At 42.8% G+C, this 18,120-nt stretch overlaps 1 protein-coding gene across 1 annotated transcript in view; it reads right to left on the bottom strand.

Annotated features, from left to right (window-relative positions):
- LOC137335943 (dyslexia-associated protein KIAA0319-like) overlaps positions 1–18,120 on the bottom strand; it is a gene marked incomplete at its 5' end in the record, with an annotated part of 88,573 nt that overhangs the window by 48,422 nt on the left and 22,031 nt on the right. Inside the window, 4 exons of the mRNA XM_068001456.1 lie at positions 3,295–3,427; positions 4,336–4,428; positions 6,366–6,453; positions 9,971–10,068. Coding sequence (XP_067857557.1) covers positions 3,295–3,427; positions 4,336–4,428; positions 6,366–6,453; positions 9,971–10,068 — 412 coding nt within the window. The remainder of the gene's footprint in view (positions 1–3,294; positions 3,428–4,335; positions 4,429–6,365; positions 6,454–9,970; positions 10,069–18,120) is intronic.

Below are 18,120 nucleotides of genomic sequence, written 5' to 3'. Positions count from 1 at the left end.
AAAGATCCTTTGACACTATTCGAGGAAGAGCAGGGAGTTCTCCCAGTGTCCTGGCCAACAGTATTGAAATAAAAACTTGCATCCACTCCATATTAAAAGGGGAGATTTCATGCATTTCTGCTCCTAATGCAGAGTTTCATGCACTGGGAGTGTATATCAAGACTTAGGGTGGAAGTTAGTGGGCCCTGCGGGATTTTATATTCACAAAATTAATGTTACAAAATGAGGAGTGCAGTCGATTGGGTGCACTGACTTTTACATCTGATCCTCCAATCTGCATTCCCACTGGGAGCAGCTCCTCTCACTTTGGAGCTTAAATGTACTGTCTTAAGGAGCACCTATTACAGGAGACACATCAGTAATAGAAGCAGGGCACGGATTTCCACATGAAATAGATACGTGAAAAAGATAATATAGGATGTGCTTCATTCTGGGCAGTGCCAAAGGATATAGCAATTCATCGTGTGCCTTGATGGCTGATGATTCTGTTGTGAACCTGATCAAATAGATTTCTCTGCACGTTAATCACACACACCAGAGAATCAAAGAGCACAGGAGGAGACCATTCGGCCCACCATGCCTATGCCGGCTCTTTGAAAGAGCTATCCAATTAGTCCCACTCCCCTGCTCTTTCCCCATAGCCCTGTAATTTGTTTCCATTTCAATTATATATATTTTTTTATTCGTTCACGGGATGTGGGCGTCGCTGGCAAGGCCGGCATTTATTGCCCATCCCTAATTGCCCTCGAGAAGGTGGTGGTGAGCCTTTTGAAAGTTACGATTGAATCTGCTTCCATCATCCTTTCAGGCAGTGCATTCCAGACCATTGAATCATAGAAAGTTACGGCACAGAAGGAGGCCATTCGGCCCATCGTGTCTGTGCCGGCCGAAAAAGAGCTATCCAGCTTAATCCCAATTTCTAGCACTTGGTCCGTCGCCCTGTGGGTTACGGCACTTCAAGTGCATATCCAAATGCTTTTTAAATGAGTTGAGGGTTTCTGCCTCTACCACCCTTTCAAGCAGTGAGTTCCAGACCCCCACCAACCTCTGGGTGAAAAAATTTTCTCCTCAGCTCCCCTCTAATCCTTCTACCAATTACTTTAATTCTATCCCCCCTGGTCATTGACCCCTCTGCTAAGGGAAATAGGTCCTCCCTATCCACTCTATCTAGTCCCATCATAATTTTATATACCTCAATTAAATTTCCCCTCAGCCTCTTTTGTTCCAGAGAAAACAACCCCAGCCTATCCAATCTTTTCTCACAGCTAAAATTCTCCAACCCTGGCAACATCCTCGTAAATCTCCTCTGTACCGCCTCTAGTGCAATCACATCTTTCCTGTAATGTGGTGACCAGAACTGTACGCAATACTCAAGCTTTGGCCTAACCAATGTTTCATACAGTTCTAGCATAACCTCCCTGCTCTTGTATTTTATGCCTCGGCTAATAAAGGAAAGTATCCTGTATGCCTTTTGAACCACCTTATCTACCTGTCCTGCTACCTTCAGGGCTCTGTGGACATGCACTCCAAGGTCCCTTTGTTCCTCTACACCTCTCAGTATCCTCCCATTTATTGTGTACTCCCTTGCCTTGTTTGCCCTCCCCAAATTCATTACCTCACACTTCTCTGGATTGAATTCCATTTGCCACTTTTCTGCCCACCTGACCAGTCCATTGATATCTTACTGCAGTCTACAGCTTTCCCCCTCACTATCACCACATAGCCAATTTTTGTATCATCTGCAAACTTCTTGATCACATTCAAGTCCAGATCATTAATATATATACCGCAAAAAGCAAGGGACCTAGTTCTGAGCCTTGCGGGACCCCACTGGAAACAGCCTTCCAGTCGCAAAAGCACCCGTCAACCATTACCATTTGCTTCCTGCCACCGAGCCAATTTTGAATCCAACTTGCCACTTTCCCTTGGATCCCATGGGCCTTTACTTTTTTGACCAGTCTGCCATGTGGGACCTTGTCAAAAGCCTTGCTAAAATCCACGTACACTAAATCAAATGTGTCACCCTCATCGACCCTCCTTGTTACCTCCTCAAAAAATTCAAACAGGTTAGTCAGGCACAACCTCTTCCCTTAACAAATCCATGCTGACTGTCCTCGAGTCACCCATGCCTTTCTAAATGACGATTTATGCTGTCCCTCAGAATCAATTCCAATAACTTGCCCACCATCGAGGTTAGACTGACTGGCCTATAATTACTCAGTCTATCTCTTTCTCCCTTTTTAAACAACGGTACAATATTAGCAGTCCTCCAATCCTCCAGCACCACGCCTGTAGCCAGGGAGGATTGGAAAATTATGGTCAGAGCCTCCGCTATTTCCTCCCTTGCTTCTCTTAGCAGCCTGGGATACATTTCATCCGGGCCTGGCGATTTATCTACCTTTCAAAGATGCTAATCACCTTAATACTTCCTCTCTCACTATGTTTATCCCATCCAATATTTTACACTTCTCCTCCTTAACTACAATCTCTGCATTGTCCCTTTCTTTTGTGAAGACAGATGCAAAGTATTCATTAAGAACCATACCTACATCTTTCTCTCCACACACAGGTTACCTTTTTGGTCTCTAATAGGCCCTACTCTTTCCTTAGTTATCCTCTTGCTCTTTATGTACTTTTAAAACATTTTGGAGTTTTCCTTAATTTTACTTGCCAATATTTTTTCATGCCCTCTCTTTGCTTTCCTAATTTCCTTTCTAATTTCACCCCTGCACTTTCTATACTCCTCTTTGCTTTCTGCAGTTTTGAGTTCTTGTTCCCTTTTTTGCCTTATCTTACCCTTTATGCTCCTTGTTTCCAGGGGGCTCTAGATTTGACAGTCCCACCCTTTCTCCTTGGGAAAATGTTTACTCTGAACCCCTTAAATCTCCCCCTTGAATGCCTCCCACTGCTCTGACACTGATTTACCTTCAAGTAGCTGTTTCCAGTCCACTTTTGCAAAATCACTTCTCAGCGTAGTAAAATTGGCCTTTCCCCAATTTAGAACTTTAGATCATAACAACTCTCTGCGTAAAACAATTTCTCCTCATCTCCCCTCTGGTTCTTTTGCCAATTATCTTACATCTCTGTCCTTTGGTTACCGACCCGCCTCCCAGTGGGAACACTTTCTCTCCATCTACTCTATCAAAACACTTCACCAGTGCCTTGTGCTGTTCATAACAATATCATTTTGATTCCCTTGATACTTAGTTTGAATTAAAATAAATCAGTAAACAAGTAGGAAAGAATAAACACAATGAACACACGAGCAGTCCCATCAATCAACGGGCCCATTACCTAAACGTGTAGTTACCGGTCACTAGGTTGGACAAGTGCAGGATGGCAGTGTTCGCCGATGCCTTCTGCTCTCGCAGGGGACCCTTAACCTCCTCCCAGCGGTAGCTCATGATCCTGTCATCATCCATACTTTCTAAAGGAAAGGATGTTCACAGCATCAATCCTAATGACCGACCTTGTGAAGGCAGCACAAGAAAAGATACCATGGTACCTCAGACTAAAAATGGCCCAAGAATTTGACAGTTTGTACAAAAGGTTTCGTGGTCGATTGACGCTTGAGTAGTGATATCTATCATTTAATGCAACTGCACACACAAAGGATCCGTTTTTAGAGATTCAAAAAAATGGCAAATATTATCTTCCTTCTTATGTTATACAGTTGCTTAAGGATTACAAAATCTTACATATTACAAAAGTGAAAAAAAAAGCAACAAATTTTTTGTGATTTGTGTCAGCTGCGGCTCAATGGTAGCACTTTTACCTCTGAGGTTGTGGGTTCAAGTCCCACTGACACTCCAGTGCAGTACTGAGGGAGTGCTGCACTGTCAGAGGTGCCGTCTTTCGGATGAGACGTTAAACCAAGGCCCCGGCTGCCCTCTCAGGTGCTCGTAAAAGATCCCATGGCACTATTTCGAAGAAGAGCGGGGGAGTTCTCCCAGTGGCCTGGCCAATATTTATCCCTCAACCAACATCACTAAAACAGTCATTATCTCTCTGCTGTTTGTGGGATCTTGCTGTGCGCAAATTAGCTGTCGCGTTTCCCTGCATTACAACAATGACTACACTTTGAAAATACTTAAATGGCTGTAAAGCGCTCTGGGACGTCCTGAGGTCATGAAAGGTGCTATATAAATGCAAGTTCTTTCTTTCTTTGAGTGGTACAATGAGATAATATCACATTGAAACACATAGCTTGTGCGCTGTAGCCATAATGATAATAGGTTACCTGACACTTTTTCATGAGGACAATGGCCATTTAAACTACGAATGTCTCAACATATATGATTATATATAATTTATTTCAATGGTAGTGTTACTTACGACTGCCGTCGATAAATGTTGAAGTTGTAGGCAGGGATACTTCTTGTACCTTTGGTGAGGCGATGGCGACAGGAGGTTGATTGACACGAGGAGCTTTGGGGAAGCCATACAACACATCAGCAGGAGTCTCACATCGTTAGCATTGTTTATATTAAAATAAATGAGAAAAAAAGACACAGTGGGACAAATTTATAACAGCAAACTTAATTGGCGTTAGTGTGGCCCTATTTGCCCCGTGTATACTGATGCACAAATGCATTTATCAAACTCTATGCCACAGTGACTTAAAACTAATATTTGATTTGGTGTCAGATATGGCTCAGTGGTAGGATTCCTGCCTCTGAGTCAAAAAGTTGTGGGTTGATGGCCCACTCCAGATGTGGCTCAGTAGTAGAACTCCCGCCTCTGAGTCAAAAAGTCGTGGGTTCATGGCCCACTCCAGAGTTAGGGTTGCCATCCCTCCAGGATTCCCCTGGAATCTCCAGGAATTAAAGATTTATCTCCAGGGCACTGCTACGAGCAACCCATGAGAAAAATCATAGGGACATTTAAAAAAAAGAGCTTTGTTTCATTTTTTTGAACACTTTCATTTATTAGTTATAAAATTATTGCAGAAGGGATGAAAAAGCTGTTTAACTGACAGTCAAGAATGATCCAATCGGACAATTAAGAGCCTGTTTTGCTTTCCAATTGGCAGAGGAAGGTGGCGCACAGTGAGGATGGACATGTCAGGCGACCAATGGTGGGGCGATTAAAGGGAGGAGGTCATGTGATGAACCCTCCAGGAATATATCCAACCAGAGTTGGCAACCAACCCTATCCAGAAATTTGAGTACAAAGTCTAGGCTGATGCTCCTGTGCAGTACTGAGGGAGTGCTGCACTGTCGGAGGTGCCATCTTTCGAATGAGACGTTAAACCGAGGCCTCGTCTATGCTCTCAGGTGGATGTAAAAGATCCCAATGCACTGTTTAGAAGTAGTGCAGGGGAGTTCTGGCCAATATTTATTCCTCAACCAACCTCACTAAAACAGAAGATCTGGCATTATCACATTGCTGTTTGCGGGACCTTGCTGCGTGTCTCCTACATTACAACAGTGACTACACTTCAACAGTACTTCATTGTTTTTGGGACATCGTGAGGTCATGAAAAGCTTTATATAAATGCATGTCCTTCTTTCTTCCTTTAATTAGACTTCTGCCACATTTCCACACTGAAACTGCCAAGAGCATCATGGAATCATGCTGAGGCTGCTTCAAAATGACAACTTAAATATTTTAAATAAAACGTTGGTCATTTTATATATATGGATGCAACTAATGGAAATAAATGGTGGCAGAATGATCCCATTACCAAAACAACATTCACGTTAAAACTGTAAGGAACCTTCACAAAAGTGGAAATAGCAGGTATCATCTATAAAGTTATTAGGTTTCCCCCCAACTTTACAGAGTTTCAGTGTGAAAAAAAACACCCTCCTTATAAAACATACTGTCCTACTGATAATATGTTAGTAAAACAGAATGCATTCACGGTCCAGGGCTGACAATGTTAAACAACTTAGCCCTTCCTACTCACCACAGTTAAACTGTAAAGCAGGCGCTTCGTGACTTGTTTTATTTGCAACAGCAAAAGTAACGAGCCAAACAGATCGGCATTTCAACTGTAAACTATAGCCCTGTGTTGTTTGCGAGCTAATTTATTTCAAATTATCATTAAAAATGTTAATGAGTGCACTGTTCACATGGATACCAACACTCCCATAATATGCACAGGATCACAGCAAATACAAGTACGAGGCGGTGCTGGTTGATTAAATTATTTGAAGCGTGCCTAAAAATTCTATGTAGAAGGAGATTAAAGAATGTTTATATTCTGTCTTACGACTCTCTTGACATAGATTGAAAGGCCAGGTAATGGTTTCTGTCAGCTCTGTGAAACCACGAGTGATTAGTTCAAACTGAAAAGAGAGGACCTGACAGAAACGTTTCCTCATTTTAATGCTGACTAAATTAAATGTTGTCAATATTACCAGGCTTCACGGTCACGTTGACAAAGCCTTCTCCGTAAGCGCCATCTCCAGACACACAGACTCTGAAAACGTACAGGCCATCTGACAACTGAAAGTTAAAACAGGATTACATAGAATGACATTGAATTTTACAGCACAGAAACAGGCCATTCGGCCCAACTGCTTCACACGAGCCTCCTCCCACATAACTTCATCTCACCCTTTCAGCATATCCTTCTATTCCTTTCTCCCTCGTGCACTTATCTAGCTTCCCTTAAATGCATCTATGCTGTTCGCCTCAACCACTCCATGTGGTAGCGCATTCCACATTCTAACCACTCTGAGAAAAGAATAAAATACCCACAGTTTACCCGGTTTAATTAGTCCTCCTTTCCAATTTATGGCAGCCAGTGTTTATCTGTTTGAGGACATTAATAGAATGTGGCTACAGGCTTTTATTTCAACAGTAATTTCAGTAAACGAACAGTCTTTGGTCAGTACTTTATTACCCATATAGTCAAGAATCAGAACAGTATACAAAACAGTACAAACAGAAATTATTCTACTGAATAAAGATTAGCCAACTCTACGAAGCACTATAATTGCATGCAAATAATTCCTGCTAGACACACAGTTATGGGGGTCAGCAGGTTAGACACTGGCTTTTTGCTTCCTTTCAAATCCAGCCCAGATTAATGGGATAAAAGTCTCTGTTGGCTGCTGGCTATAAGGCTCCCATGTGAAATGAATTTGAGTTGTGAATGAGGGCTTATTCAATTTGGTGTCACTGGGCGGCAGCAATTAAAATCAGCTCCTCTGACTCTAGTGTTAATAAGGTATTTTCTATAGGTAGGGGCGTGATTCTGTACATTCTAAATGCCTGCCTTTCTTCTCATTAAATTTTTGGAGAAAAAGTGTTAGCAAATCAACCGCAAGAAACTTACCTAGAATTGGCTGATAATTGTGACTCTATAAATGTGACATGACAGACGGGAAGTGCACGGATACATGATATCGATAACTATCTATAGCTAGCCGTCTACATCAATAACTATCCAAAGCTAGCCGTCGACATCAATAACTATCTATAGCTAGCCGTCTACATCAATAACTATCTATAGCTAGCCGTCTACATCAATAACTATCCAAAGCTAGCCGTCGACATCAATAACTATCTATAGCTAGCCGTCTACATCAATAACTATCCATAGCTAGCCGTCTACATCAATAACTATCCATAGCTAGCCGTCTACATCAATAACTATCCATAGCTAGCCGTCTACATCAATAACTATCCATAGCTAGCCGTCTACATCAATAACTATCCATAGCTAGCCGTCTACATCAATAACTATCTATAGCTAGCCGTCTACATCAATAACTATCCAAAGCTAGCCATCGACATCAATAACTATCCAAAGCTAGCCGTCTACATCAATAACTATCTATAGCTAGCCGTCTACATCAATAACTATCTATAGCTAGCCGTCGACATCAATAACTATCTATAGCTAGCCGTCGACATCAATAACTATCCAAAGCTAGCCGTCGACATCAATAACTATCCATAGCTAGCCGTCGACATCAATAACTATCCATAGCTAGCCGTCTACATCAATAACTATCCAAAGCTAGCCGTCGACATCAATAACTATCTATAGCTAGCCGTCGACATCAATAACTATCTATAGCTAGCCGTCGACATCAATAACTATCCAAAGCTAGCCGTCGACATCAATAACTATCTATAGCTAGCCGTCGACATCAATAACTATCCATAGCTAGCCGTCTACATCAATAACTATCTATAGCTAGCCGTCGACATCAATAACTATCTATAGCTAGCCGTCGACATCAATAACTATCCAAAGCTAGCCGTCGACATCAATAACTATCCATAGCTAGCCGTCGACATCAATAACTATCCAAAGCTAGCCATCGACATCAATAACTATCCAAAGCTAGCCGTCTGCATCAATAACTATCCAAAGCTAGCCGTCTACATCAATAACTATCCAAAGCTAGCCGTCTACATCAATAACTATCCATAGCTAGCCGTCTACATCAATAACTATCCATAGCTAGCCGTCTACATCAATAACTATCTATAGCTAGCCGTATACATCAATAACTATCCAAAGCTAGCCGTCTACATCAATAACTATCTATAAGCTAGCCGTCTACATCAATAACTATCCAAAGCTAGCCGTCGACATCAATAACTATCTATAGCTAGCCGTCTACATCAATAACTATCTATAGCTAACCGTCGACATCAATAACTATCTATAGCTAGCCGTCTACATCAATAACTATCTACCTATGTCTACCTCTATCTATAGATAGATAGATATCTACCACTATCTATAATATATATATATAAATAAAAAAATAAGAATAACACATCTGGAAGATATCACTCTGCAGATGTCATACTTTGTTACTGATGCAAAACCATTTTAAAATGTTAGGTGCTTCTGAGCTGCAACTTGAAACTCAAGAGCATTCTAATGTGAAAAGTTCCCTCATTAAAACAACAATTAAACTCTGATTGGCCTAAGCTCGTGTTTGTTTAAAAACAATTAGGCTTTGTGGCCTTAAAGGGACACAGATCCATGTTAGCAGACTAATTAATTGCATTCGACGTGGTGGGAATGTCTTTAACAGGCGAAAGGGACTTTTCCCATTCAATACTTTCTGTTTTGAACTCTCATTTTGGAAACAGTACTGGTCTCAGTAAATACAATTGACTTGAATAATCAAATCACATTCAACAAATGTCAAGGGGGTGGTTATAGACAACTTTTTACACAATCAAAAAGGTGCTTGCTATAATGCGGCTGAAATTCATATCTTTCCTAATATTAGTGAGAGAGCTGATAAATAAAAAGTCACAAGATATGATATTTAATCACCTTACTTGAGGAAAAGCAGGATTTCCTAATACCCCCCCCCCCCCCCACCATTACTACCAGCAAAGCAGCAATGTTTCCCTAATATGGCAGCCATTGCTGGACTGTCTAGGATATGGTCGTAATTCGGCAGAAGTCTCAATAAGACTGAACTAAAGAGAGTCAGAAGTCAGTACAACTTGCATGGCAAACATATAGGACCAATACTGCACTGATCTTTTTTCAGAACCATTTAAAGAGCTCCCCAACCAGCCAGACTTGACTGTTGAACAGAAAAGTATTGTTCTTACATTCAACTGAATGGCAACATATCTGCCAACAATCCCTTATACTGCCACCACTATTGCTGAAATCACAGATTGTAGGATATCATTAAAACGGCCCTATTTTTCAACACTCATGTCTCTCTCTGCCACAGGTTTGCATGCAACAGGAGAGGGAGGGATCTGAAACAATAGGACCCATGGGAAGGGGCTTTGAAAGGCCTGGATGGCTGACTCTTAAAATTGGCACATTTCGTCACTGATACGTGTTATAAAAAGTGGGGGCAGATCCCATTACGTCGTGGACTTCAGGAAATTGCAGCGGCCTCACATGGTGACCAACTTTCCTGAAAGGTCCCATTTGAAAGGCGAACCTAGCTTTCACTTTCATAGTTTGTTCAACCCGCTACCCATTTCCCATGTTTTATTTGCATCCGTTTGCTCCCCTTACCTGAGATAGCTTTAGTATCTGAGAATCCTTGCCTTCCATTACTCCCTCAAAGTCCACAGGATGGCTTACTAAGTTCCACTGATAACTGTAAGGGGATTCTGAAGAGAGAGCAAAGGCATTGAACATTAAGTATGGTGCATGCAAATAAACAAGCTAGTCAAGACCAGAAAAATGGGAATCATCATGCTCAAAATCCAAATGCTTTCTGTCTTCATCGAGTTGCCTTTTCCACCAGTAACAGACTGCTACATGGAGGTACAATCATTGGAAGCATGTGAAAGGCTTAAAGTGACCTGGCTAATATTTATCCTTCAACCAACATCGCTAAAACAGATTATCTGGTCATTATCATATTGCTGTTTGTGGGACCTTGCTGTGCGCAAATTGGCTGCCACATTTCCTACATTACAACATTGTCTACACTTCAAAAGAACTTCATTGGCTGTAAAGCATTTTGGGATGACCTGAGGTAGTGAAAGGCACTATATAAATGAAAGTTCTTTCTTTTGTGTCTGTAATTTCTAAGGTTATACGTCCTGCCCCTTCTCTCAAGATCTTTGCCAGCACCATCATATTACACTGCAAGATTTTTTTTGTAGCTGATAAATATTACTGCCAAGACAAATGAGACTAACCTGCCTCTTTAAACATGGTAAATGAGCATGTTACATAGGAACAGGAGGAGACGATTCAGCCCCTCGAGCCTGTACTTCCTCAAACCTGCATAAGGCGAGTCATTACACCGTGTCCTCTCGCTGACAAGGTGAATGTCACCAAGTGAATAAAATTACTTAAATTGAACTGCAAATTAATGCCTGCAGATCAGCTAAAGATTATTTTCAGTTTCCACGGTCTTAAGCTGGCTGTGAAATTACTTGATTAAAAACCATCACCTGCAGGGCATTCCTGTCCTGTGTACTACAGCTATTGAAGCAGTGAAAGGAAAATGTACAAGGACGGCAGTGTCGTAGTGGCCTGGTGAATTCACATATTAATCCATTAAGACTTAGTCGTTCCCTCTGATTTTCCCAAACATCCAAACCCTTTACTTCTTTCCTCTGTGCCATACTGGATGTTCATACCACGAATGGATTCATACTGAGGTAGATAATGGAAAGTCTCCTTTCTAATTGTTATGTTTTTATCTGACAATAAAGAAATTTTAAAAAGGTCAATGAACATTGATAGACAGCACCTCCCAAACCCGCCACCACCACCTAGGAGGACAAGGGCAGCAGGCGCATGGGAACACCACCTGCAAGTTCCCCTCCAAGTCGCACACCATCCTGACTTGGGCATATATCGCCGTTGCTTCATCGTCGCTGGGTCAAAATCCTGGAATTCTCTACCTAACAGCACCGTGGGAGACCCTTCACCACACGGACTGCAGCGGTTCAAGAGGGCAGCTCACCATCATCTTCTCACTTTCCCTGAGCCAAGTCCAAATTAAGTTCGACAGCTATTTGTGAAATTGAAAGTTTTAAATTTATAGCCACAATCTAGTTATGGTAAATGTAGTATCACCTTCTCTTTTAAGGCTGCTGTCATATGCAGTGCTTTTTTGAAATATTATATTCAAATGATATTTCATATCTTGATTAAAACAATTAAACTTGAAGAGCAGGTCTGTCACAAAGTACTTCAGCCAACAGAGAAAGGAACAGCAGACAAGTTCATAGTAACTACACAAAAAGGATTGAGTAATAAGAGACAAGGGACGACTTCACCACTGAGTTTTGTTTAAAAAGATGTCAAGTTGAATCCTGCACAACTTGTCATTGATTGTAAAATCCATAAAGATGTAATTTTGTTGTATTTCTATTGTGATAGAACTGTAAATTATAGTGATAGTTATTTACTGGCCAGAATCATTATGTGACTGAATAGCTGCAATCTACTTCAAGATCTTGGGTAAAGATAAACATGAAGCCTCATCTGGAGCATTAGGTTGTATAATTATCAGGAAAGACTGAACAGGCTGGGGCTCTTTTCTCTAGACAAAAGACTGGGGGGGGGTGACCTGATAGAGGTCTTTAAAATTATGATGGGGTTCGATAGGGTAGACATAGAGAAGATGTTTCCACTTAGGAGGAGTCCAAAACTAGGGGCCATAAATATAAGATAGTCACTAATAAATCCAATAAGGAATTCAGGAGAAACTTCTTTACCCAGAGAGTGGTTAGAATGTGGAACTCACATGGAGCAGTTGAGGCGAATAGCGCAGATGCATTTAAGGGGACGCCAGATAAGTACATGAGGGAGAAAAGAATAGGATATGCTGATAGGGTGAGATGAAATAAAGTGGGAGGAGGTTCATGTGGAGCATAAACACCGGCATAGACCAATTGGGCCGAATGGCCTTTTTCTGTTTCTGTGCTGTAAATATTATGTAATAGTCCAGCACACTGCTCTTTCATCTTTGGCACCCGAATTTGAATCCAGGCTATATAAATGCAAGTTCTTTCTTTTCTTTCTTTTTGTGTTATGTCCTTAAAGTTAAATTATAGGTGAAGCCAGGGCTGTGGGATTTATAAAATAGAAGCCATGGCTGTTTCTCGGTTAAGTTCTCTTTCGTCCTCTTACCTTGAGGCTCTCATTTTGATGCTGACTAAATGAAGTGTTGTCAATTTCCAGGCTTCAATGGTATTTATCCAATTCCTTTTTGAAAGTTACTATTAAATCTGCTCCTACCACCCTTTCAGGTAGTGAATTCCAGATCATAACAACTCGCATATAACCAACTATGATATAGATTCATGGAAATATCAGGACAGAATGTGGTCTTTCTCCCATTGTACCTATGACATTGCTAGCTCCACATCAGAGCTTTCTGACAGTGCCTCATCATATCCTGAGGGCATCCCAAAGTGCTTCTTATTCAATGAATTACATTTTAAGTGTAGCAACTGTTGTTTTATAGGCAAATGAGAGAATCAATTTGTGCACAGCCAAGATCCCACAAACAGCAAGTGAGATCTACTTTGATCCCACTTCTCTATACCCCTTAATTTTTCTCCTTCAAGTGTTTAATTTGCTCTGAAATATTGTGATTAACTCACCTTCACTAGCCATTATGGGGAAGCACTTCATATCCTAACAATTTGCATGAAAAAATTCTTTCTAACCTCCACATTTATCTTCTAGTTCCCAGTAGGTTAAAATGATAGCACTGACAGAGACAAGTAAATACTACGTGTTTTCAATAAATATCGCTCAATGCATTCCCTGGTGTGTCCGTGTGACACACAGTAAAACATTTGTACAGCTACTCAGAGGCTCGGCAAGAAACTATAAAACGCAAGGATTGCCTCATATGTTGCTCTCCCACCTCCCAGGAAATATTAAAAGGATTCAATTAACCAGATGACGACATTATATAGGGTGTCAGCTGTGGCTCAGTTGGTAGCATCTCTCCTCTGAGTCAGAGTCATTAGCTCTGCTGAATTGAACTGAACTGTAGTGGGGCTAATAAAGGGGTAGGTAAGAGCAAGAATGCATGGAAAGCGATAAATGTCACACTACAAGTGCAACCGAATTCAAATAAACAAATTCAATTTATAATCCCGCACAGTGGGCCCCTTATTCTAGTCAGATTCAGCTAAAACGATTGGGTCCTGTGATGACTGTTGGCAGTCTTACTTAGAAGATACGCACACAGGGGACTTAATTTCCTCTGAGCATTAGAGCTAGTGCATACACAAACTGTGTATTAAGGAGTAGCAATTCTTCATTTAGGTGCCAGCTGTGACTCAGCATTCTCGCCTCTGAGTCAGAAGGTTGCGGGTTTGAGCCTCGGTCCAGAGACTTGAGCATATAATCTAGGCTGACACCTCAGTGCAGTACTGAGAGAGCGCTGCACTGTCAGAGGTACTGTCTTTCGGATGAGATGTTAAATCGAGGTCCGCTTTTCCCTCTCGGGTACACATGAAAGATCTCATGCCGCTATTTCGAAGAAGAGCAGGGGAGTTCCCCCCAGTGTTCTGGCCAATATTTATCCCTCGACCAACATCACTAAAAATAGATGATCTGGTCATTAACTGACATTACCTTGCTGTGCGCAAATTGGTTGCTGCGTTTCCTACATTACAACACAGACTACACTTCAAAAATACTTCATTGGCTGCAAAGCGCTTTGGGTCATCCTGAGGTCATGAAAGAAGCTAAATTTGAGACACAATCAGTGCTTTAAAAGACATTTAACCCCCAGCACATATGCTTGGTCATTTTACATTTCGAGGATGGGCGACTGGCCAAATTAAGAAAATTTGTTATAAAAAAGTCATTTTTTTGTGCTCATCACGGTAAGGATGGTTAGTGCTACACAACGAGACACTCATTTTGTTCGTCCAGTGGCAGCACCAAGCAATCCCATGTTAGGGACACCATGGGTCAGAAGTGTCTTCCACCCATCGCCAGCCTCAGCACAGCACCACCTACTACTCCAGTGTTTTTCCAAGTCCAAGGTCAGCGTTGTGCATGCATGGGGCACATAACTGAAGTACAAAGAGGTGTAGCTCTACCTGCGCTGAGACTATTCAGGTTGGCATGAACTAGGCACATTAATAAGCCAAACCAGTTTGCTGAACTTAATTATTCTCTCGCCCACCAACCCCCCCCCCCCAACTCTAAAATATCAACAATGTTTTCCAGTCAGGCTGGCTCTGTTTTTGGCATCTAGTTGAGATTGTACATTAGGAAAACTGTTATCTCATCGCATCTAACTCATTTTCTTCTTTTTTTATTGCTTGCTTCATTCCAACTTACTGACACATTTCTGATGGCATAAAGACTCAGCTTTTACGTGCAACAACTGAGAATGATGGAACCTGAACCATCAGAACCCATTGCTGTAAAAACATGGACCAACCTCACTACCCTCAATCGGGCAATTCAATTAAACTCAACTCTTCAGGCAACACTTACCAACAAACATGTTCCTAAAGATAGATGTCAGCACTTCGCCTCCAGTTCATCATCTGAAAACAGGCTGTAAAACTGACACATAGGGCTCAATATTAGCAGGGCGGCGGGTTCTCAGCAGGGGGTCGACTGGGCGCGTGGGTAACGCGCCCAGTGAAATCAGTGTGCTCCGTGCGCAATCGCAGCTTGATTGGAGCCACTTACCTGTGCTTCCGGGTTCCCCGCTGGTAAGCTGAGCAGCGGGCGGACTGCGCATGCACAGCAAGGTCTATCAGCTGAAGGAGCCCTGTTTAAAGGGGCAGTCCTCCACTGACTGATGCTGCAGAAAATAGGAAAAATTACAGCATGGAGCAGTCCAGGGGGAAGGCTGCTCCCAGGTTTAATGATGCCTCGCTTCAGGTATCTTTGGATGGGGTGAGGAGGAGGGGGAGGACAGAGATCTTCCCCCCGGCGGGCGGGAGGAAGCGGCCTGCCTCTGCCACCAAGGCCTGGCTCGAGGTGGCAGAGGAGGTCACTGCACCACCAACATATCGCGCACCTGCATACAGTGCAGGAGGCACTTCAATCAGCTAAGTAGGTCAGCAGATGTGAGTACACTTACTCATTCCCCTCCCCTCCGTCTGCCACATCACCGCCCCCACCCCACATTTCCTTCTGCACTGCCAACACTACTCTGTCACATCACTCCTCACACCAACTCAAAGCTCATCCTCATCTTACCTGCACTTACTCACCTCGCCAGTACTCATCCCACCACTACCACTCAACCCAATCATCATACAATCTCATGGCTCTATCTCATACTCACCCTCTCATGCATCTCTTTCACAGTCAGCCTCACTCAACCTGCCACTACCTGTGCTGCAGCCACAGGGTATGAATCACATATGTGCAGTAGGAAGCGTAAGGCAAACGTGTTGTGAGCATGAAGGGGATGCACAAGGGTTTTTGAGGGTTTGTCATGGTGTTTACCTATATTTAATTTCTGATCAACTCACATCACATATTATATTGTCACCACTACTGCCACATCTTTGCAAATCTTGTCTGGATGGTGCAAAAATGCCCTTTCCTGAGGATCACTGTGAAGACCCACAACTGATGCCACCCATTGTGTCACTGCAGAGTGGGTGTAGGTGTATTTGCAGGGCTCTTTTGTGCAGACGACTGAGAGATGTCGGCGATGTTCCCGGTGGCACCCTGGAAGGATGCGGAGGAGAAGTTGTTGAGGGCAGTGGTGACTTTGACAGCAACAGGTAAGAAGATGGTGCTCGGGCCAGTCGGGAGCAGCTTGGCATGAAGGAGGCTGCAGATGTCCATAACTACATGTCGAGTGACTCTGAGCCTCCATGTGCACTGCTGCTCAGAGAGATCCAGGAAGCTGAGCCTCGGTCTGTAGACCCTGTGGCGAGGGTAGTGCCCTCTGCGACGCATCTTTCTCTGCGGTTGCCCTCCCTCCTGCTGTGCAGGTGGATGTGTCACAGCACTGTGTTGTGGAGCTCCATGTGTCAGAGGTGGACGGCGTGGCCGGCGAGGCTGGTGATGCTGTTCGCCCTCCGAGGAGGTCATGACTGCAGCTACGGCAGCCCCCATCCGGAAGATGTACACCTGAGGGGGTCCGCAAGGTAGGTAAATGTGTCTGGACCCCGGGGTAAGTGTGCAAGTTGGTGAATTTTATTGTTAGGAGGAAGGTGGTGGAGGCCAAACTTTGTCCAAATTGACAGAGTGGCCTCCTGCAATGAGTGAGGGTCTCCCTCCCCAGCTGTCAAATGGACCTTTGCAGCTGCCACAGGCTGGTGGCTGCAACACGTCCATTTCAACTGGGAGCGTTTCCCCCAGTATGGGAAACAGTCCCAGTTCATTGCAAAATCCCACCCCTCCTAAAATATCAGGTCAATCAGGTCTGTAAACAACCTGAAGTACCTGTTTAAGTACTTTAAGTGGCACCCCGCTGGCTTTAATTGCCGGCGGGAGTCCCACATGCGGGGGCTCCGCGCGCATGTCAGCGCGTCACTGGGGAACCCGGAAGTGGCGGGTTGGAGCCGGGCTCTAGACCCGCCCCGGGAATCCCCGATTTTCGCAGCCCCCACCCCCGCCGCGAACGCACCCAATCGCGGGTGCTAAAATCGAGCCCATAACCTCAACAATACCCCACAAGCAAAAACAATGCGTTACTTTACAGCAATATTTAAGGGCTTAATAATAGATAAGCATGTGGAAATATAAAAGTAGCCTTTTGTAGTGGTTTTAGTATGTGTTAATGCTTAATGAAGGAGACATATGTGTCACAAGCCATCTGTTAACATATATAATTCTACTGTGTGCACCAGGTTAGATTGTAAGACTACCAAGGGTCTGTACAATAAATGTTTGATAAAAGGTCAAAAAGATGGCGGTTTAGCTTTATAGAATCTTGTACTTGGCACCAATTTAATGCCAACATTATTGTCTGGGAACATTTCCACTGCTTTGTAACTTGCGTGCACAATACAGTTCTTAGATTCAGAAAAAATTGGTGCAATAGGGGTTGTTTTTCCTGTGGTTGGTGATGAGCTAGAAGCCAGGTGGAAGAAAGCTTTGAGTCCTGCTGCACCTAACCTGGGAATGTTTGTTGCTGGCAATGGTAACCGGAGAATTAATATTTGTTTAACACAGCGTAATCCACTCTAGAAAATAACTGTGAATCAGAGATTCAATAAAATTCTGTGGAAAGGTTACTTCCCTGAATACTTGCATTTGGCCAAACTTGAACTGTTGTGTATGTCCCTTTAAAAATAAAGTGTCACACATGTGCAGGGGACAAATTGCCCATTCTAAATGACCCATTCAACGTTTCCATATCAGCATTCCAGTTGCCTGGTTAGTAACTACATTCTGTGGCTGAAGCCACAGCAGGAAGGGTGGGTTAGTCTTCTATTTTTATTTAAAATGTAAATTTATCATCACCTATAGGCTAGTGGGAAGAGGAGGGTATTTGAAAGAAAGACTTGCATTTATACAGCAACTTTCACAACTTCAGGATGCCCCAAAGTGCCTTACAGCCAATTAAGTTCTTTTTTTGAAGTGTAGTCACTGTTGTAACATAGGAAATAAGGCAGCCTATTTGCACACAATAAAGTCCCACAAAAATCAGTGTGATAAAGACCAGATAATCTGTTTTAATGATGTTGGTTGTGGGATAAATATTGTCCAGGAAACCAGGGAGAATTTCCCGGCTCTTCCTCAAATAA

This window comes from Heptranchias perlo, chromosome 2 (genome assembly GCF_035084215.1).
Source record: "Heptranchias perlo isolate sHepPer1 chromosome 2, sHepPer1.hap1, whole genome shotgun sequence".
Lineage (NCBI taxonomy): Eukaryota > Metazoa > Chordata > Chondrichthyes > Hexanchiformes > Hexanchidae > Heptranchias > Heptranchias perlo.
This window is presented reverse-complemented; position numbering and strand designations above follow the sequence as displayed.